The sequence below is a fragment of the Achroia grisella genome, unplaced genomic scaffold (assembly GCF_030625045.1).
Source record: "Achroia grisella isolate CSIRO2021 unplaced genomic scaffold, CSIRO_AGI_Agris_v1 utg660, whole genome shotgun sequence".
Lineage (NCBI taxonomy): Eukaryota > Metazoa > Arthropoda > Insecta > Lepidoptera > Pyralidae > Achroia > Achroia grisella.
Window position 1 is genome coordinate 7894197 of NW_026712984.1, and position 24095 is coordinate 7918291.

At 34.3% G+C, this 24095-nt stretch overlaps 2 protein-coding genes across 2 annotated transcripts in view; both read right to left on the reverse strand.

The window, feature by feature from the left end:
• The window catches only part of LOC131849610 (XK-related protein 6), a 38964-nt gene that overhangs the window by 7449 nt on the left and 7420 nt on the right, over positions 1–24095 (reverse strand). The gene's annotated exons all lie outside the window — the stretch shown is intronic.
• On the reverse strand, positions 2854–4272 carry LOC131849611 (lipase 3-like). The gene has a single exon (XM_059199720.1). It carries the CDS (start codon positions 4267–4269, stop codon positions 2854–2856), a length of 1416 nt encoding a protein of 471 aa, XP_059055703.1. The 5' UTR covers positions 4270–4272.

Here is a 24095-nt window from a genome sequence, read left to right on the forward strand (position 1 = left end):
TTTTATGAAAATTAAAAGATTTTTTCTAAAATAACAGTAGCCTAAGTTACTCCTTATTACATCAGCTACCTGCCAAAAGCCATTACGGAGGAGTATGGTAACTAACATTGTGACACGAGAATTTTATATATAAGATATTGTTTTATATGACATAAGTCATTACAACACTCTACGACCATACCGGTGCGTTTTCTTTTGGTCGTCGTCTTGATCTCCATCCTTCACATTCATATAGGACACTATAGGAGGAATTTATCAAAATCCTTTCAGGGGATCCATACGTCATAGTAGATTTATGCATGCAAGGTCTCACCAACGATCGGTTTAAAATTGAGAAAGGTTCATACAAACTTTCATCGTATTTTGTTTTGTTAAAATTAATCAAAATTTTCTTAGCGGATTACGTCATATCATCTATTGTTGTTTTGTTTTGATCCGTTTTGGTTTTCTGTTTTATATTGTTTTGATAGTCACGTCTTGTTTATATATATTTATTTTTTTATTGAACGTCATTTTTTTGTTAATTCGTTAATCTTGTCTTTGTTTTATTATATAAACAATTGTATATATACATATATATATATATATATATTGACATAATATTATATATCTTATATTAAATTAATAAATAGATAAGAGATCAAAATCATATGACGACCTCGGTGGTCTAAAACGGTAAGCACACCGCTTACGTCCGAAGGTCGCGGGTTCCATTCCTCGCACGGTACAAACATTTGTATTCATGAGTATGATTGTTTGTATCGGTCTGGGTGTTTTCTATGTATAATATGTATTTACGAAAAAAAAAAAAAACTTGTATCAGTTATCTAGTACCCGTAACACAAGCTTTAGCTAGCTAACCTTGGGACTAGATGGCGCTGTGTGAATTGTTGTGAGATTATTATTATTATTATTATTATTATTATATTAATAAATATCAAGGGCCTCTGCGATCTAGCACACTTCCTTACTTGCGATGATAGGTCTCCCATCGCACATTTGTATTCATATTACCTAAGTGCCGTTTGACGAAAGTTAGTCATTCATTTTATGGAAGGTTTTACAACAAACTGCCAGAATCTGTACTCATTTTGCCAGAAAAAAGATTCAAATATCTTATAAAATATTTTCTTTATAAAAAAGCTTATTATAAAATTGAAGAATTTGTAAATTATAATTATGTTTTTGTACAAAATATTAACTTAAAAATAGCGCTGACAATGTTATCTGATTGAACAGAGATTAAGTGCGTAGCGGTTTCTATGTTGATTGTCGCATGCCTAATCCTTGTTAATGTAAGTCTAAATAAAACAATACATATTTTAAAGAGCAACACACAAGTTTCTTGCTCATTCTTCTTGTGATGAGTCTGCATTCCGAATGAGCGGTAGAATAAAAAAAATGTGACTATTCTAAAGTGCTTATGTTATGTTTATTTGAATAAAGATTATCCCTATTTCTATTTCATGAGTATGATTATTTGTATTTGACTGGGTTTTTTTTTTGTATAAATATTGTGTATGTATTTACAAAATTGTTTAGAACCCATAACACAAGCTCTAATACGCGACTAGATGGCGCTATGTGAATTGTCCTGAGATATTCATTTTCTTTTTATTTCAACTTCACCGTACGAAAATATCGACGATTGCAGGTCACTTCAAACCCGCGGAAGGTTAGAGCGACTAAAGGTTTACTCCTGCCTGACAGATACAGTCTGGGAGCACCTATAGAGGTTCGAACCTCGGCTCGTCGTAATTTCGATTCCCGTTTGCTATCACACAACTAAACCATTGCATTCAGTGGATGCATCTATTTGTGACACATTCTATTACTCTATCACAAGAAGAGAAGATAATATTGATTGTACATTTATAATATCTGATTGTGTATTCATAATATTTATATAGTTTTTTTTTTTGGAATTATATAAACTGGGTGAAGGGCGTCGATATTCGCAACACAGTTGTATACTTCTGTGACTATCATCGTTTCTTCAGTAAATTAGTACACATGTTTTCTTTTTTAAGTAAATAAATAAATAAAATAAAAAAATAAAATACGTATAACTGTAACTTTGTACCCCTTTTTACAAACATTACGTGGACATTCATAACCACCTGTATGAAATCTATACATCTAAATAAAATTGGAGTGTCTGTTTGTAATATTGAAATAACCGTTTTTTAATGCATGCATATGAATATAAATACGGCACTTACATCAAAAAAACACTTTTTAAAATTTTTGTCTGTCTGTCTGTCGTTCTGTTTGTTCCGGCTAATCTCTCAAATGGCTGAACCGATTTTAACGGGACTTTTTTAGACAGGTAGCTGATGTAATTGGGAGTAACTTAGGCTACTTTTATTTTAGAAAAATAAAGTACTTATAACACCACGCGGACGAAGTCGCGGGTACAGCTAGTATGGCATAATTATAGATTATATGAAGAAGGAATGCAGAAACATAATATTTTTTATGATAAAGTCTAAAAAACTTTAAATTAGAAATAACATTTCACACAATATCCGTGTAATTAAACTTATATTTTCAATGAATACATGTCGAATTTCCACAAGTGGGCGACAAATAGGGAAATTAAAAATATAATTACAAAGCTCCGATATAAAAAAAATGTGGGTTCCCTTAGACTACGAATTGGTTCTTCAAACGCTTGAAAAAAAGAGATTCTAGCTAAAAACAATAATGTCATTTTTCAAATTATCAAAATCGGTTGATTCCTTTGGGAGCTATGATGTTACAAAAACATTACACTATCAACGCCCTCTCTTCCTTCGTCGGGGAATAAAAAGGAAAATAGTACACCACAATTTATTTTATCACTTAACTTTATTAGGAAAATGCTCTTAACAATTTCACTACCCTATTATATATTAGACTTTTAAAATTTTTCGCCCAAATAAAGTCTAAATGATTGAACTGTTTACTTGGTACTTTATGTATATCTATACAGTTGGGCAATCTGTTGTACAACTTGTCTACATCGATTGGATCGGCCATCCAGTCGCTGTCGCTGTAAAACAACGAAACTGGAGCCGTTAACCTCTCCAGCGGATAATTTGGGGGCACCTCACTGCCGTATTTCTGCAAATTCATCTCTGAACCGTAGTCGTATTGCTGGAACTCTCCAGATACGAACTCTTGGCCATAATGGGCCACTTGTTTCACAGCAGCACCGCAAGGCTCATGACCGAAAATCACTGGCAAATTCGTGGCATTTAACTCAGTAAAACCAACCCCGACGGAGAGCATTAGTACATTGTTGCATAAGATCTCTGATAAAGGTCCCAGACCGCATACCAAAGTCCTCAGTATTCTCATTAAGACATTGTCCGACGGAATCTCGTAAACGCCGAAGATTTTCAAAACCGCGTGAATCAGGGGTGTTCCTGGAGCGAACAATCTCACAAATGGTGACTTCACTTCTGTCATGTAAGCATTGGGCGACAGCGCTATCATAAGAGCAACTTTTTTGTTATACTCAGGTCTTTGGGAGCCCATCACGAAGAACGTAGTTGTGCCCTGAGAATGTCCGATATAATATAACGACCTTTTGTTGGTCTTGTGGAGACTGTAATCGATCATGGCTGGCAGGTCGTAGCTGCCGATTTCGTGCCAAGAGAAATCCCAGAACACTGCTTCGGAGGGTTGAAGACTGATGTGCCGGCGAGAGTATTTGTTCCCTCTAGCGTTACCCAACCATACGTCGTATCCGTCATTCGCTAAAAGATACGCCAAGCTGCTTTTTTGGCCAGCAATCACAAAATCATCGGCACCGCCGAACAATCCATGCATTAGTAACACCACTGATCCATTGCCTGGTATCCTGAACATTTTCAATATGTAACCATCTTCTGTAACCACCTCGTGCTCTTCAAACGGATATCCATACTTCACGATGAGTTCTCCGATAGACAAAACAGCGTCCTCATTTCCCAGGCCTGATTTATATTCGGCGATAATGCGATCGGATGAACCGAATAAATTTCTGTTGTTTATAATACTCGGTGATCCTCTGTAACCTATCGTTCGTGCTACTGCTACAGGGATTCGGCTGAAAGTATTCAGAGTACCCGCGAAGATATCACCGGCAGTTTTTCCAATTGCCCCAATTAAAGGCTGGCCTGCTATTGATGTAGTCTGCTCTCGCGCGGACGACGCTACTGATGGGAAGAACCTATCGAGCAGCTGTCCGCGGCAAGCACATATAGCTAATACAAACAAGAACGAGTTTATAACGTAAGCCATTACACACGAGCGTTTAGTATCAGATCCGTAGAGAACTAATCACTTCCCAAATTTATTGACCTTGATATATGGCTGTTTTTTCACAGACAGTGTAATACAAAGTCGATTTTCCGCTTATTTAATAAGAATGAATGATACAACATGGTGTTCGGGTGGGTCCCAACAGATCAAATGACGATGTTACACAAAAATTTAAACAGTTTCTCACATACCTAACGCTTTATATGTGCCAATGAACTGTATTTGTATATATTTTTTAAACAATGGAAATGTAAGGAAGGTTTTCTTTTTGGGTGAAACAACAAGTACAAATTTTACAATGAAAAAATATTTTTTAACCTAGTTGGCTGCCCCGGCTTGGTATGGTTGTACTAAAGAAGAATTTTTCCCAATCTGAAAAATTTTTTTATGCAGAGATGTTTATTCCTACACTAAGACTGTTCAATACGAAATTTGATTAATTTTCTTTCAAACAAACATAGTTACTTATCTAAAATACAAAATTGAATTAGCTATCATGAAATAATACGCTTACATACATTAGAAATAGAAATAATCTTTATTCAAATAAACTTAATAAAGCCTTTTTAATAGTCATATTTTTTTACTCTACCACTCATTAGGAACGTAGTCATTTTTTTATTATTTTCGCCATACATTCTAATTTACATATATACATAATATAAACATCAATAATTCTCGGCTTTATGATGTGAATAATAATTATCCATGTTTTACGGATATTTATTGTTTTCTTATCTTATATATAAAATTCTCGTGTCACAGTTTTCGTTCCCATACTCCTCCGACACGGCTTGACCGATTCTCATGAAATTTTGTGAGCGTATTGAGTAGGTCTGAGAATCGGCCAACATCTATTTTTCATCCCCCTAAATGTTAGGGGTAGTCCACCCCTAATTTTTTTTTATTTTAAGGCAAAACAACGTTTGCCGAGACAGCTTATTTACATATAATAAAATCGTAACAAAGTTAAAACTTATTATATATTTTTGGAAATGTGTTTATGTGGTATGAAGTACATGTCATCTTCAAACGATAACAAAAAACCTACATGACTATTTTATATATGTATGAGTAGTGTTTTGATTTTTTTCTCAAATGAAGTAAATAACTTAATTTTTTTTAAAATCATATTTCTTTAATTGTTGACTCTGTTTCTGATCTACTGCATCTGACATAACATATGTAGCAATATATTAATTTGTTATTGTAATAAAAATAACCAAATAGTAAATATCAATATTTCAAAATATCTTTATTCAGGTAGGTCTATTATAGACATTCTCAAGGCACGACTACATTCTTCGTGATGGGCTTCTAAAGACCTGAGTATAATAAAAAAGTTACTTTTATGATATGTCAAATCCAAATAACAACAATATTAATAATAGATCTATTGACAAAATTGCTGTCCCCAAGTAACGTTTAGAAAAAGTCAATTAGTCTTTTATGGAATATACTGGAATAACCCTTAAATAAATTCAAAATCTGTTAAATCATATTTATTGAGCAAGGCCTATTACTCACTAAACGATTACTTGAATAACGAGCGTCATGCATGAGATTTTCATTTAATGTTAGACACAGACACCTATATAAATATACTTTGTAAATAAATTGGCTTTCAAAAAAAGAATGAATAAATAAAATATTCAAATAGAGTTTCTTGCCAGTTCTTCTCAATTGGATCTATATACTGAAGTGGACGGTAGAGAAAAATTATAATTATAATGTAAAAAACTTTTCGTTCATAAGCGGCTAATGTGTCCTACATGAATAAATGATTTTTGAATTTGATTTTGAATCTATCGACAGTTCGGTGTGCTTTCGAGTTGTAAAATGAATATTTATTGCTTAAAAATGTGGTACATATGTGGTTTTTAAGGTCTTTAAGTTTCACACATTTTGTCATTTCTGACCTACAACAGACAAAACAAATGTCAATTTTAGTTGTTCCTAAAATATTAGTCTTCTTTAAAGATTAGTACCAACATATAAGAGACAGAATGGAATTTGGTATTTTGTTATGAGGAAAGGATACTCTGAAATTGCTCACTCGATTTAAGAAAATCCTTCAATGTTTAAAAGATATATTATTTCACAGTACTGTATGCCAATGTTGTACTACTAAATATAAAACTAACAAAATTATGATCACCCGAGTGAAGCCAGGGCGGGCCACAAGTCTAAATATATATAACTCAAAGGTGACTGACATAGTGAAGAAAGGATTTTGATTAATTCTACCCCCAAAGAGATAAAATAGGGGATGAAAGTTTGTATGAAACTTTGTCAATTTTAAACCGATCGGGCTGAGACTTTGCATCCATAAAGCTACTATGACGTAGACATTTCCTAAGAAAGGATTTTGATAAATTCCACCGATATGAGGGAGAAATAACGAGGGATAAATTAACGCGAGCGAAGCCACGGACAAAAGCTAGTTACTCTATAAATTACATTTATTTACCTTTAGCGACCATGTACACGACGAGTTGAAATGTATATGAATATAAATACGGTACATACACTAAAATAACATATTTTACAATTTTTGTGTGTCTGTCTGTCTGTTTGTTCCGGCTAATCTCTAAAATGGCTGGACCGATTTTAACGGGACTTTTTTTGGCAGGTATCTCATGTAACAAGGAGTAACTTAAGCTACCTTTATTTTAGAAAAATAAAGTTAAATTCCACGCGGACGAAGTCGTGGGTACAGCTAGTTTAACATATAAGCGAGTAGACAGCGGCTAGGACTTTGTTTTATACTATGTAAAGATGAACAAAATAATCAAATCTCTCCTCTTTATAACATCTTATTATTGTAATATTAAGTATGTTTGTTACTCTTTCACGCAAAAACTACTCAACGGATTTTGATGAATAACATATTTTACAATTATACATCAGAATAAAACATAGGTGTTACTGGCAGCTTGTCTACCATTCTTTTTATAAAATTTATATTTTTTATACGTCACTTTTGACTAATTATATATTGTTTTGTTTCTCCTCGCTGTGAGCCCTTTTGGGAAGAATACACATTTTTACTAGTATTTGGTTTTTATTAAAATAGTAGTTGTGTTCCCGCTCCAGTAACAATAAGCTATGTTTTATATTGAAATTTAACGCGAGTGAAACCGGCTGCACAGCTAGTTAGTTTATAAAACATTTTAATTCTGTTGTAATTAAGTAAAGGTCCATAACTGCTTCAACATCCGTTCGTATATCAGACTCTTGAAATGCTTCGCCCACACAAAGTCCAAATGATTGAACTGATATTCATTCGATATCCTATACATATCCGTACAGTTTTTTAATTTACTGCACAATTTATATATATCCTCTTGCTGACAGAACAGATCGTTATCGCTGTAGAACAACGAAATCGGGGCCGAGATCTTCTCCAAAGGGTAACTGGGTGGCGTCTTCCTACCATACTTTACCATATTTCCGTCAGTCCCATGGTCGAATTGCCGAAACTTGCCCGACATGATCTCCTGAGCGTAATGAAGCACCTGATTGGTAGACCCACCTGATGGCACATGCCCCATGATCACTGGTAAAACTGTAACGTTAACTTCCGAAGTCAATCCAGAGAACATCATTAAAATATACATACACAGAACTCCGGCCATTTGTTCCGTATCACACAGTATGCTTATCAAGGTACGCATGGTTGGACTATCTGGAAAGAATTCGTGTATACCATAGCTTTTTAACACCATGTTTATTATTGAACTTATGGGAGCTAACAATCTGGGAAATGGTGATTTCATGTGTGACATATAAGCAGTCGGAGCTAATGCTATCATAAGTGCAATCTTATCATTGTATTCAGGTCTTAGAGAGCCCATAACGAAGAATGAGGTTGTGCCTTGAGAATGTCCGGCGTAAAACAGTGACTTTTTATTTGTAATGTTAAGAGTATAGTCAATCATTGCAGGCAGATCGTAGTAACCGATTTCGTGCCAGGAGAACTCCCAGAATATAGGTTCAGAGGGATCGAGACTAATATGCCGACGCGAATGTTTGTTCCCTCTAGCGTTACCCAACCATACGTCGTAACCATCGTTTGCTAAGAGGTATGCTAAACTGACCTCTGGCCCTCCTATCACGTAATCGTCAGCGCTTCCCAGCAATCCATGCATTAGGAACACGACCGGTCCTTTCTTTGGTATCCGGAACATTGTCAAGATATACCCATCTTCAGTAACTACCTCGTGCCTTTCTAACGGGTGTCCATACTTCAAAATCAGTTCTCCAACACTGAGTTTCACGTCTTCGTTGGCCATACCCGCTATATATGCTTCGCGGATACGCTCCCGAGAAATATTGTACTCCTTCATACGTAACACTCCATCGTAGCTCATAGTCCTAGCTAGTGCATTTGGGATACTGTCGAAAAGGTGTACCGCCTCTTTGTAGATATCTCCAATATTATGCTGAACATACTTTAATGCGGATTGAGTCTCTGCATAAGGCATCTTCCGAGAAAACGGTGTTAGGGACTGGAACAATATATCCAGTTGTCCATGGCAAGAACTGAGCAGTATGAGATATAAACTTGATATAGTTAAACACTGCATATCATATAATCAGTTAGTATCAGTTCTTAAACCAACTACACGTTACATCAGATACACTAGTTTTTTTCCACTGTGATTACATTTTAGTTAATTTAAGAACTGCTCTGCTATATTGGGCGTATGAACAAAATAATGGTTTTAAACAATGAAAATTTGAGTATCATTTCAAAATAATAGAATTTATATAATGATTTTAGGATTCCGTTTGCTATGAACCTTGTGGGTGGAACGTGCATTATAGAAAATTTTAAGTGATACTGTAGCGCGGTGGTTATTTTACCACTGTAGCGTTATATATGTTGTGATGTGGTGTCGCTACATAATAAATTGTTTATTGTAGTATGTAGGTAGTGAGTATACAAGTGAAATAATTGTACTATTTATTTTATAGTTAGTAAGTTTATTATGGTTATGGTAGAGTGCTACATGGAGTAAATCTTATGTTATTTAAATTAAATGTAAAATCAGTCTAGTTCCTGATTCCGCATCGAATGAACACGTTACTAATAAGCCGTGTAAAACACAATTAGCTAATAAAATGTGCAATTATAAATAAATAAATAAAAAATGGTTACATAGCGCGTCTCGATTAGGCTCCGACCCTATCCGATATTATCCGAAACTTTCATGACAGATTCGGTTACAGATATTTTTTTATATCGGATGTCCGACAGTTTCGGTTACAGAGCTCGCGGTTATGGAGCTCCCTAAAATCCCTGGTTTAGATACTAATAAATAAAAGAACAATGTAGGGAACCAATTATATATTGTTATTTAACTATACATAATTATAAACAGGAACTCAGTAATATAATATAAAAATGGATGGAATGAGAAATAATGATAAATATTGTGTATGATCTGTGTGCTGTAACATGGTGTGATTCAAAGTCAATTTAATTGAGAATAAAAAAAAATTACGTTGTTACTTTACAGTTTTAACAGCCTCAATAGTGTAGGTTTAGCACAAAGCTTTACTTCTAATTACCGCGGGTTCCATTCCGATTCGATACATTTGTATTCATGAGTATGATTGTTTGTATCGGTCTGGGTGTTTTCTATGTATATTATCTATGTTTTTACGAAACAAAACTATATCTATGTATTTGTATCAGTTGTTGTCACAAGCTTTAGCTGGCTAAACTTGGGTCTGGATGGCGCTGTGTGAATTGTCCTGAGATTATTATTATTTATACATATAAATAAAATTGGGAGTGTCTGTTTGTAATATTGAAATAACCGTATTTTACTACATGCATATATAAATACGGTACAACACCAAAATAACATTTTTAACATTTTTTGTCTGTCTTTCTGTCTGTCTGTTTGTTCCGGCTAATCTCTGAAATGGCTGGGTCGATTTCGACGGGACTTTTAATGTCAGGTAGCTGATGTAATAAGGAGTAACTTAGGCTACTTTTATTTTAGAAAAATAAAGGTAAATTCCACGCGGACGAAGTTGCGGTATACAGCTAGTTATATATATATTAGAAGTTGCAGCATATTTTAACGCGAGGAGTGTAGACATTAGAATCATCAAGGTGACACGCCTCACTGCGAATGACAGCTGTCACTTCAGCAGTGCGTGATGATGCGGTGACGTGGATTCAGGAGTGACTCGGAAAAAAACCGGCCAAGTGTGTTACGGCCTCAAAATAGAGGGTTCCGAAGCTCCGAAATAAAAAAACAAACTAGATAAAAATCATTGCATAGTAAAAAATAAAAGCAAAGACGAGGGTGTGTGAAGATGCGGTGATGTGGCCTCAGGAGTGACTAGGAAAAAACCCGGCCAAGTGTGATACGGACTGGCACATCAAAGGTTCCGAAATTAAAAATAAAACTAGATAAAAAATATATCTTCAATAAACCTTTATCTTCTCTCATAGTTCACTGGTAGATAAAGCCACAAAATGCTAAGTCCGCCTACAGTTCATTTATGTGCATTAAATAAACAAAAAAACCGTTCAGAATTAGGCCCCAAATATGGAACTTCTCAAGTTAGATTAAGTTTAATTGTATTTCTGTTACTTTTTAAGTAAGCCACCCTAAATCCAGCTATCAGGGTTGTTATCGGGTTAAAGGGATTTGGCCCGAGACCCCATGCTTCACCCCCTAGGGAGGCGCGGATATTGCGGAAGATTGCCCGCAACTCTGACAAAAGGACGAGAAGAAACACTAACTTTCTAGCCGGTAAGAGTCTGGTAGTACCCGTCTACCTCCCCCGGGGCGGGCGATCCTCCATGAGAACTATCCCAAGTTAAAAAAAGGAAGGTGCGGATGACCAGTGTCAGTCAGTCAGAAGGTTCCGCACAATATGTAAACGTTTGCTGCGGATCCCGAAAAATTAAGTCTATATTTTGGTGCTAGAACTTTTTGTATCCAAACAAAGTTTCGACTGACACTAATATTATTAAGAGGCAAGATATTGTATGAAATTTACATCTAGACACGCGGTGGCGTGTCAAAGCCGAGTTCAAGTAAGAGAACTGGCAAGCAGCACCGTGTGTAGTCGTGTACCAAATAGGTCATCTTGTACTGGACATAAGTAATATTATATGAAAACGTCAATCATGACCAATTTACGTTAACCCCTTCACATCAGTGTCGATAATTAGTAAACTTCAAATCCCATCAAAAACATAAATGTGAAATAATAGCCGAGTTCAATATTATGATATATGCCTTGATTGTTGACTTCAACGACAAAAGAGGTGAGATCTAAATGGGTGCCAAGTTCAATGGTCTGTCAACATGTATTTATAAAATATGAATTCTCTTTTTATAACTTAGGATAATATACTGTAGCCTAAGGTCTGACTTGGCTAGTTCTCATATACCAATTATTACTTTCGATGGCTAGTTCCTACTAATAATAAAATTGGAATCGACAAGTAACATGTTTAGAACTTGCGAAGGCTACAGTATATTTCGTACATGAAAAGTAGCCAAGTTAGACAGTGGTCGTAATTCGACCATAATTATTTTAACATTCATTAAAACTATATACAAATAATATTAAAGACAATATTAATCTATTCTCAATTTGACCACAGACTTTAACAATGGATATAAGATTATATATGGGTGTGTGTGTCAAATACATGGAAGTGTGTTATAAATTCAAAATATCTTTATTCGTGTAGGTCTATTACAGACTCTTATGACATGTCAAATGTACCGTCAGTTCGGAATGATTTCGATATGAGAAGAACTGACAAGAAACTCAAGAAAGAAGAAAGTGTACTGTTTTTTATCGATGTATTTTCATGCATAATTAAAGAAATAAATTAGCATTCTGCATTCCGTCTCTATTTGTTTATATAAAAAAATTACGTGTCACGTTGTTTGTCCATTCATTTCCACAACTTTTGCAATATTTTTCACTGATGCTCGCTCGAATTGGTCGTAGCGTAATGTTATATAGCTTAAAGCCTTCCTCGACGAATGGACTATGAATTGAAAAATTTTTCAATTTTGAAACCAAGTAATCCCTGAGCATTAGCATGTTCAAACAAACAAACTCTTCAGCTTTATAAAATTAGTATATATTATTATTATTAACTATTATATTTTTCTAAAATAAAAGTAGCCTAAGTTACTGCTTATTACATCAGCTACCTGCCAAAAAAAGTCCCGTCAAAATCGGTCTAGCCATTTCAGAGATCAGCCAGAACAGACAGACAGACAAAAATTGTAATGTTATCATTTGATGCATATCATAATTGCCATTCTGGAGGTCTAAGATATTATGATTCTTATCTTATAATTTCACTGCCAAATATCAGACTGAACAACTTCATACATGCGTGAGGTCAGATCCGTTAGCCCATCGTGACGAATTCACTAGGAATTAGCCACGATGGTTTCCAGGGAGGATAGCGTGGAGGTCGACTTACCATGGTTTATTGCTAGCATTGGGGACACTATTTCCCGTTACTAACAAGGTACTGAGGTACCCAATAACGACTATTTTTACAAAAACTAGCCTAAAAAATTTTGTCTTACGTTTTACAAAAACAATGTCTAACTGCACTAAGCAATAAATAATACTACTACTAGACAACTGATATAAACACATAGATACATCTCTTTATGTAAACACATACATATTATACATAGAAAATACCCAGACCGATACAAACAATCATACTCGTGAATACAAATGTCTGTATGTGCGAGAATAATACAAGCGATCGTTGAAAAGAAGACAATGAGCTGAACCTCTATATACCGATATAGTTTTTTATTAGACTACGATGGTGGCAAACAGGCATACGGCCCATGTGATTGTAAATAGTTACCATAGGCTATGGACGCCTGAGAACCCAAGGGTGTCACGTGCGCGTTGTCGACTCTGAAGACACCTTAATATACCTTAATTCTTGAAACCGCACTGTCCGAGACCAGGTTCTAGCGTGAGGAGATGAAATTCCTGTCGATGGCGATGGTAAAAGGTAGCCGTACGCATTATCTCGAACAATTCCTCGGAAAACAGTCCGCTGTATATTTGGTAGAACACAAATGGAAACGAAGTTTCGCCTCATGCTAAGTGGTTTGATACCGGCAGTTAAACTTGAACAAAGCTTACTAATTAAAATTGTTTAGATACAAAAATTATGAAGTGAAATGGACAGATGAATTGAAATCTAATGAAAAAAAAGTAAGTTTAAGCAAAAGTCCTCAACAATTTTATTATCCTACTATATATAACACTTTTGAAATCTTTTCCCCATATAATATCCAAATGGCTAAAACTGTATTTACTGGGTAACTTCACGTCTATACAATTGCTCAACTTCCTTCGCAACTTGTAAACATCGGGAGTTGCTGAAAGTACGTCATTATCGCTATGAAACAACGAGACTGACGCTGTCACCTTCTTCAGAGGATAACTCGGGGGTGTCTCCCTCCCGTACTTCTTCATATTCGCATCAGCTCCGTGATCGAACTGACGAAACTTCTTTGACACGATCGCTTGTAAGTAATGAATGACTTGCTTAACTGCTGCCCCGGAAGGCACATGGCCTAATATCACAGCTAAATTCGTTGCGTTGAGCTCTGCGAAATTGTAGCCTCCAAAGTACATCATAACTTCATTGCATAAGATACCTGATAGTGGACCCGAATCACACATGACACTTTTAACCATACGCATGATGGGGCTATACGGAAATAACTCATAAAAGCCATAACTATATAAGAGCGTTTGTAAGAAATTGCTCATGGGGCTTAATAGACGCAAGAAGGAAGACTTAGCGTGTTCCATATAAGCGCTAGGTGCTAGTGCCATCATGTGGTCAATTTTTTTATTGTATTCCGGTTTTAGAGAGCTCATAACGAAGAAGGATGTCGTCCCCTGAGAATGGCCAATATAATACAGTGATTTCTTATTCGTAATGTTAAGAGTATAGTCAATCATTGCAGGCAGATCGTAGTAACCGATTTCGTGCCAGGAGAACTCCCAAAATATAGGCTCAGAGGGATCGAGACTGATGTGCCGATGCGAATGTTTATTCCCTCTAGCGTTGCCCAGCCAGACGTCGTAACCATCTTTGGATAAGAGATATGCCAAACCGCTGTCTGGTCCTGTGACTATAAAATCATCAGCACTTCCAAAGAGTCCATGCATCACAAATACAACCGATCCGTTGCCTGGTATCCTGAACAAATTCAATATGTAACCATCTTCTGTGACCACTTCGTGTTCTTCAAACGGATATTCATACTTCCCGATAAGTTCTTCGATACTGAGATCCACGTCTTCGTTCTTCAAGGCCTCTACATATTCCCTGTGGATGTTCTCCCACAATTTGAACTTCAAGTTGTCATGAGTAGCGTTAGCGACTGCATTTGTGCCATCCAAACTTAGAATACCGTATGGCTTGATGATTTCGGCGGTATTGTCAACATAATAGGGTTCAGAGTTCAGTGAATTCGGATGCACTTTCTGCGATGCTACAGGTGGGGTTGTTTCTAATAGACCAAAATAGGCACACGTAAGGAGTAAGTGTAACTTTACAGTAGTGTACGCCATATTGCACGAGTTATGACAATCAGTGTTTGTGATGAACTAATCATATATCCATTTCAAGTACACTTGCTTATGTCAATGAATCTAATAGCGATGGATTTATATATACATATGAATATTAATAAGGTTTACTTTGTAAACAATAATCTTTTTGGGATTCAGTATACAATGAAACCTTGCATTTTCGGTCCTTATCTACGGATCCAAACATAATCTATGCTATAGACAGCTTGGCCATTTTATACTTTTTAGAACATTTCAAATTAATAAGGTCAATGAAGAACCGACTACGGGCTGTAATTAGGGCTAGGGGGCAATACCAAATACTGAACCAATAAATTTTATACTTCTTAAGAAAGAAACGTGCTTTATTTGTGTCAATTCCAAAATCCCATTTTTCCACCATTTAAGTTCAGACACCAATAATAAAAAAAAGCATTCACGGATATTAATAATGATGACCTCTAATAAAAGCTCAAGTTTCAAGCTTTCAAATGACATATCATTTTTATTAAAATGTTGTACACTTTTATTTAGAACAATATTTGAATGTAGATGTAGCGCTTGAGTCGATTTGGTTGCTCGCGAGTGTAGTCAACTGATCTGCGTCACACACGACACAGAAGAGAGAGAGAGGAAACGAATGCATTTACCCATTTCGACAATACTTTTTTGACACTACGCTCCTAATGACCCTTGCATGATCTTTTATCACCTAAATAGTCCTGCTTGATAAATGGGATATCCAACACAAAATTTTGCAATTCGGATTAATAGTTCCTGAGATTAAGGCGTTAAAATAAAGACAAATAATCTTCAGCGACATTATATTAGTACTTGCTAGTACTCGGCAAACGTTGTTTTGCCATAAAAAATAATATCCCAATCAAAAAAATAAGGGTTGATGGTAGAAGGGTGAAATTTATTATTATTTATCTGTATTATTAAAACGCCGAATATAAAGTTTTGTCCAATTAAATTGGGGCATCCTATTTACTTACTTAATATAAACACAAAATTACATAAGAGTCGGTCAAGCCGTTTCGAAGGAGTTTCATTACTACAAAAGGGCATCATGATATTTTTATATATTACTAGCTAATCTTCTAGCCCCGGCTTCACACGGGTGTACACGTATTATATATATAAACCTTCCTCTTGAATCACTATATCTATTAAAAAACCTGCTTCAAAATTCGTTGCGTAGTTTTAAAGATTTAAGCATACATAGGGACGGACAGACAGCGACAGCGTCTTTGTTTTATACTATGTAATGAAGTAGTACAGATTGTCTTTCATATTTAACTTTTACATCCTTTTATTTTTTGCTCTTTTTTAATTTATGTATTTATGAAGTATCATTTACTCTCTACTTGTAAAAATCTACATATGTATATATTTTTCTTTTTTTTTACGAGTTTTTGTGTCTATTGTCTATCAGGCTCATTTATATAATAAAAAAAAATCTAGAACATACGGAACATACAATTAATTATTATATTATACAAATCAAAACACCTAATTACGTAAATATAAAGTATTAAATTAATAAATTTACCTAGCTCTGACGTGTGAACACGATTGAGTTATCCCTGACTATGACAGCTGTCAAAATTGTCGCGGTCTTGTTTTGTTTGACAGCCTCGGTGGTGTAGCGGTTTAGCGCACCGCTATCCGATTCCCCGCACGGTTCAAACATTTCTATTCATGAGTATGATTGTTTGTATAGGTATGGATGTTTTCTATTTTTCTATGTATAATATAATGTATTTATTAAACAATGTATTTATGTATTCATATTAATTGTCTAGTACCCTTAACACAAGCTCTGCTCACTGTGGGACTAGATGACGCTGTGTTAATTGTTCAGGGTTATTTATTACTTATTTATTTATGTATATATTTATATCAGTTGTCTAGTACCCATAACACACGCTCTGCTTACCGTGGGACTAAATGGCGCTGTGAGAATTGTCCTGAGACATTATTACTATTACTTTATGATTACATAGTACAAAACAAAGTCGCTGTCGCTGTCTGTCCGTCCCTATGTGTCCTTAAATCTTTAAAACCATGCAACGGATTTTGAAGCAGTTTTTTTAATAGATAGAGTGATTCAAGAGGAAGGGTTATGTTATATTATATTAATACAAGTAGACCATATGCATGCTTAAACCTTTAAAATCATGCAACGGATTTTGAAGCAGTTTTTTTAATAGATAGAGTGATTCAAGAGGAAGGGTTATGTTATATTATATTAATACAAGTAGACCATATGCATGCTTAAACCTTTAAAACCACGCAACGGATTTTGAAGCGTCTTTTTTTAATAGATAGTGATTCAAGAGGACGGTTTATATGTATAATACATGTACACCCGTACGAAGCCGGGGTGAGTAGCCAGTTAGATTATAATTAAACCTACTGAACCCTATCGAGTGTGACCAACACACACCTGGCGAGTGTTATAATTAAAACAAACATATAAAAACATATTTAAATTTACAACAAATCTCTACTTGTCTAAAATAAATAACGATCTTTACAAATGTATGGGCATTTTTATGTATTTTTTAATATTCATTATATAAAACCGGTCATCATATGGTAATGATTAAAATTGTATCTCATTTTAGTCAATGTTTGTATATAGGGTTCTCACTTGTACTATAATATAAAAGTTGGATATCTAATTATTAGGGATGTCATGCTACGTTTACATTCAGCTGCTTCCCCTGCCACTCGCGCTGCCGGAAATATTGCCGGGCGACAACTGAGCGAGAGGGCTGAATGTAAAAACACGCTGCCACTCGCGCTGCCAGTCCTTTGACTCGCGCACGAAAAACCGACAATCGAGGGAGCGCCTGGCAGCATGAGTGGCAGCGACAATGGCATGGGAAGTGTTTCCACTCATTTCACATTCTCGCGCTGCTCACTTCCCTGCCCACTCAGGCTGAGTGTAAATGGGGCATTATGGATATAAAATTTCGGATATAGGAATGATTATTACACCGGATACGGATGCGGATATGATTTTTTTTCGGATTATCCGTTAGTTTCGGATAATTTCGGTTACAGATAGTATTTTTTAAGGAATTTCAGAAGCATATTACAAATATTTAATAAAATGGTTACATAACGTGTCTCAATTAGGCTTCGCCCCTATCCGATATTATCCGAAACTTTTATTTCGGATTCGGTTACGGTTACGGAGCTCCCTAACATTAGCTTATTATCACTATTACATAGTATAAAACAAAGTCGCTGTCGCTGTCTGTCCGTCCCTATGTGTGCTTAAATCTTTAAACTACGTTACGGATTTTGAAACGGTTTTTTAATAGATACAGTTATTCAAGAAGAAGGTTTATATATATATATATATATATATATATATATATAAATATCCCCTTGGGCACTTTGTGGCTCAGACGTGCCGTATAGGTAGTTTTTTGTTGATCCTTTTTCACTTGTTGATCCGGAGGCCTTTTGTTGATCTAATGCCAGATGACCATATATAAATGTTGATCCGTTTTGAGCCACAACTGTCACGACGAGTAATAATAATTAAGCGATTTATACACGATTTTATACAAATCCACCTTTTTGGCATACGAGCAGTTCTTGATCCAATTCAAACGGGCCAATCAGGGTGCAGCATTTGCCAAGGGCTTCCTCATTGGCACGTTTGGGCTACTACATTATGGCTACAGTAACTTAATAATGTCTAGCTAGTATTTCAAAAATAATAGTCTACCTAATCTAAATATTTATAGAAATCAGTCTGGAGTAACGTGACTCCAGATCAAACCTCAATACTTGTTATTTTTTGGATGGGAAACTTTTCTTTTGTAACAACGTTACTGAGCGAATAAAGAGAAGACGCAACGGCGGATCCAGGGGGGAGCGTCATGGAGGTCATGGGAGTCAGATTATAGCCCAGAACTTAGGTAGACCACTAATTGAACTAAAAAATAATGAAACAGCAAATTTTTTTGCACGATCGGAGTGTTGGTGCAGTAGTATTAATTATAATTAAACATTGTTACTTAAAACATAACAGTTAAAGTACTATAACACTAAAAGCAAAATAGGTATTTTCAAAATACTTTTTCAAAATAAATTACCCTTTGAGTTTTTGTTCAAACCTCAGATATTATATTTATTTTAGGTATATCAATCAATACATAGTATAGCATAGTACAGTCTGTCTGTCTGTCTGTTTGTTCCGGCTAATCTCTGAAATAGCTGGACCGATTTTGACGGGACTTTTTTTGGCAAGTAGCTGATGTAATAAGGAGTAACTTACGCTACTGTTATTTTAGAAAAATAAAATAAAATTTCACGCGGACGAAGTCGCTGGGGCCAGCTAGTCTATAGATATACCGAGATTTAATGTTTAAGTTGCTATTATGTTATTGACAAAATTTTACTGTAATGTTACTATTACGTTATCCTACACAATTTGTATTATTTTGGATGAATAAATAAATAAATAAATAAATAATAATCTATACATCTATACATTTAATAAAAATTGGAGTGTCTGTTTGTAATATTGAAAAAACCGTTTTTTACTACATGCATATGAATATATATAAGGTACATATACCAAAATAACTATTTTTATAATTTTAGTCTGTCTGTCTGTCTGTCTGTTTGTTCCGGCTAATCTCTGAAATGGCTGGACCGATTTTGACGGTAATTTTTTTTGGCAGGTAGCTGATTTATAAGGAGTAACTTAGGTTACTTTTATTTTAGAAAAATAAAGTTAAATTCCACGCGGACGAATGTACAGCTAGTTGTCGGTATCTAGCGATTTAGCTAGCACACTGCTTTGATTCCTGCTTGGTAGTCGAGGGTTCGATTCCTCGCACGCTGCAAACATTTGTATTCATGAGTATGATTGTTTGTAACGGTCTGGGTGTTTTCTATGTCTAGATAATATATATGTATTTACGAAAAAAAATCTTTGTATTTATATCAGTACCCATAACATAATCTTCAGCTAGCTTAACTTTGGTCTAGATGAAGCTGTGTGAATTGTCCTGAGATTACTATTATTACTATAATAAATCTTTTCAAATCAGCCGATGTTTATTTTTGCCATAATACGTGCTGTTACCATGTGATAATATTACGTACGTACTTATTAAACTATTAACTTATTATTAAATTATTAACTATTTATACTGTTTTAAATGTGATGCGTTCATTATTTATATTTCCTTTGAATTAAAGACAAATGTATATATATATATATTTATATACACTTGCACACTTAGTTGATCCAGCCACGATCCGTAGATATTGCTGATCCACTGTCTCTCTCTTTCTATCACTATCTTTGTATTCTAATATGCGATGTTGCCGTTCCGGCCGAGACCATGCGTTGTTGCCAAATGTATTCGTCGATAGTAGTAGATACTTATACTCGATATATATTTTTTCAACAATTTCGCAATAGTGAATCCGTATCGGCATTTTTTTTAAATGCACAAAGATTTTTTTGCTCTGAATATATTTAAAAATCATTTACTTGTGTGTTGATGAATTTATATACTAGTACATGAAGTACCTAATACTTGTTTTGATTTGAATAGGTAGCGATATTATGAATTTATTATACGTAATCTAAAGATTTTGACGAAATAAAAGTAATTAGTTATCTGTTAACCTTGACTTCATGCTGGCACCAGTATTATCAGATGATGAACATACTCTTCGAAAACTTACAGCAGAAATATCGTGTTTGGACTCATTAGATAGGTCTCGATGAATAGAGTTTAAAAAACTTAAAATAAATGGTACATTAGAAATAATGTATAAAAACCCCTTACGTAAAATTCAACCACTTTAAACTTAATAATAATAATAATTAGGAAAAGAGAAAAGCTATACATGCATGAAAGTAATTATGCCTTCCACACAATATTTTCAGTATTAAACAACTCTGTTTGTTCAGTAAAAGTGTAAATACACTGGTAACCTTTAATCATATTTTATATGCAAACATTACATATACAAACACTAAAGTTTTATTTCAGAATAGCCAGTAGTTTTCAAGAAATAAGTCTTTGAAATTGTACGTGTAACTTATATATATACCTACTAGTTTTTTCACCATAACAAACAACACCAATATGGCCTAGTTAGTAGTTTACCTGTGTACCAATTAATAATAATAGTAATCTCAGGACAATTCATAATCTTCATCTAGACCCAAGTTAAGCTAGCTGAAGATTATGTTATGGGTTTGATATAAATACAAAGATTTTTTTCGTAAATACATATATATTATCTATACATAGAAAACACCCAGACCGTTACAAACAATTTAATAATAAGTTAATAGTTTAATAAGTACGTACGTAATATTATCACATGGTAACAGCACGTATTATGGCAAAAATAAACATCGGCTGATTTGAAAAGATTTATTATAGTAATAATAGTAATCTCAGGACAATTCACACAGCTTCATCTAGACCCAAGTTAAGCTAGCTGAAGATTATGTTATGGGTACTAGACAACTGATATAAATACAAAGATTTTTTTTCGTAAATTAATATATATTATCTATACATAGAAAACACCCAGACCGTTACAAACAATCATACTCATGAATACAAATGTTTGCAGCGTGCGAGGAATCGAACCCTCGACCACCAAGCAGGAATCAAAGCAGTGTGCTAGCTAAATCGCTAGACTACCGACAACTAGCTGTACACGCGACTTCGTCCGCGTGGAATTTAACTTCTTATATTTTAGAAAAATAAAGTTAAATTCAACACGGGCGAAATCCCGTGTACAGCTAGTCATCAATAAAAAAACACGTAGGTATCTCTAATATATTATACACTAGCTGTTCCCGCGACTTCGTCTACGTGGTTTTTAACTTTATTTTTCTAAAATAAAAGTAGCCTAAGTTACTCCTTATTACATCAGCTACCTGCCAAAAAAAAGCGTCAAAATCGGTCCAGCCATTTCAGAGATTAGCCGGAACAAACAGACAGACAGACAAAAATTGTAAAATATTTTTTTTGGTGTATGTACCGTATTTATATTCATATGCAAGTAGTAAAAAACGGTTATTTCAATATTACAAACAACAGGCTTATATATATATATATATATTTTTCTAAAATAAAAGTAGCCTAAGTTACTCCTTATAAATCAGCTACCTGCCAAAAAAAGTACCGTCAAAATCGGTCCAGCCATTTCAGAGATTAGCCGGAACAAACAGACCGACAGACAGACAGACAAAAATTATAAAAATTGTTATTTTGGTATATGTACCTTATATATATTCATATGCATGTAGTAAAAAACGGTTTTTTCAATATTACAAACAGACACTACAATTTTTATTAAATGTATAGATGTATAGATTATTATTTATTTATTTATTTATTCATCCAAAATAATACAAATTGTGTAGGATAACGTAATAGTAACATTACAGTAAAATTTTGTCAACAACATAATAGCAACTTAAACATCTCTCTTAACAATCTCGGTATATCTATAGACTAGCTGGCCCCAGCGACTTCGTCCGCGTGAAATTTTATTTTATTTTTCTAAAATAACATTACGTAAGTTACTCCTTATTACATCAGCTACTTGCCAAAAAAAGTCCCGTCAAAATCGGTCCAGCTATTTCAGAGATTAGCCGGAACAAACAGACAGACAGACAGACAAAACTTGTAAAATATGTTATTTTGGTGTATGTACCGTATTTATATTCATATGCAAGTAGTAAAAAACGGTTATTTCAATATTACAAACAGACACTCCAATTTTATTTACATGAATAGATGTATAGATTAAAAAAAAAGTAACAGTCATAAGGCTAGTCGTATGCCTAATATATATAATAATGTAATAAATTCATTTAAACAGAAATTGCGGGAACATTATTTAAATTTGTAACTTTTTTACTGTCCTTCTCCTTTTTTCACATCTTTCTGTTATATCCATATAGTTCTCTCTATATTTTCTGATTTTCTTACTTTCAATTTGAGACTGTACTTATAATTATATATAATATTTATACATTTATGGGTTATATTTAGATATATATTTATGTATGTATATTGTTATTTTTTTATAGAAATGTATATTTTGCTTATCTTTATTATCTTTATAAATCTTTTTTTGACATTTCTTATTTATATTAGTGCACCGCCAATAATCTTTCGCTGCACCACTCATGGTTGCCTGGTAAATAACGCGGCAAAATATTAAGTCCGCCACATGTACAAATTTTTTTGTGCATTAAAGTTAAAGAAATAAAAAAATACAATACTGTTTAATGAAAATGCGTGTTGTCTAGTGCTTTGAGATGTATCAAAATAAGGTCAACAAAAAAGTCCGTGATGGTATATGTCTATCTCTTAAGGATAACCAACAATAACCATTTTTTATCTTTTACATTTTACGGGATTTTTTTTTTATCGTATGTTTCCCTTAAAATCATGTAAACTATGTTATTATGTCATAATCTAAAGAAATAATAATATTTTATAGTGACATATCCACTATAAAATACCAAAAAGTAGCAATGTAATTCGTTACGCGCGAATCAGGTGTTAGAAGGTCAAAGGTCGGTGCACCCCGCGTATTTGATAAATAGTGCTTCTCTGGATGTCTTTAAGAGAAAATGGCAGTATGTACGTGTATATGTACAAGTCCTTAAGTGTTAAGTTTTTCAAATGTACATACAGTAAAGAATAAATATTTTTAAGTACAGTACTTACGTACATTAATATAATACCTACTTTTTACTTGTATCTATTGTTATCAAAATTAAATTATAAGTTCTTAACTTGACCACGACTATGTGACCCTCTCTTGGCGCCAAAACGAGTGAAAAAATGAACAGCATACGACGACGACGCAGTACCTATAGAGTGGAGCAACTGCTTATTCAGTTTTATTCAACTATTTAGTCCCTCCACCGTTACAATGAATGGAGGCGGATATTACAATGTACGTAGCATTGCGAATATAAAATATCTAGATTAGGTATAATAAATTCATAATTCATAGGCCGTTACGGTATCAGAGCCAAATATATTCTTTGTTTATGTACTGTTAGATGCGACAGCGACTTTGTTTTTATATTACTATGTAATGATTGATATACCTAAAATAAATAAAATATCTGAGGTTCGGACAAAAATTCA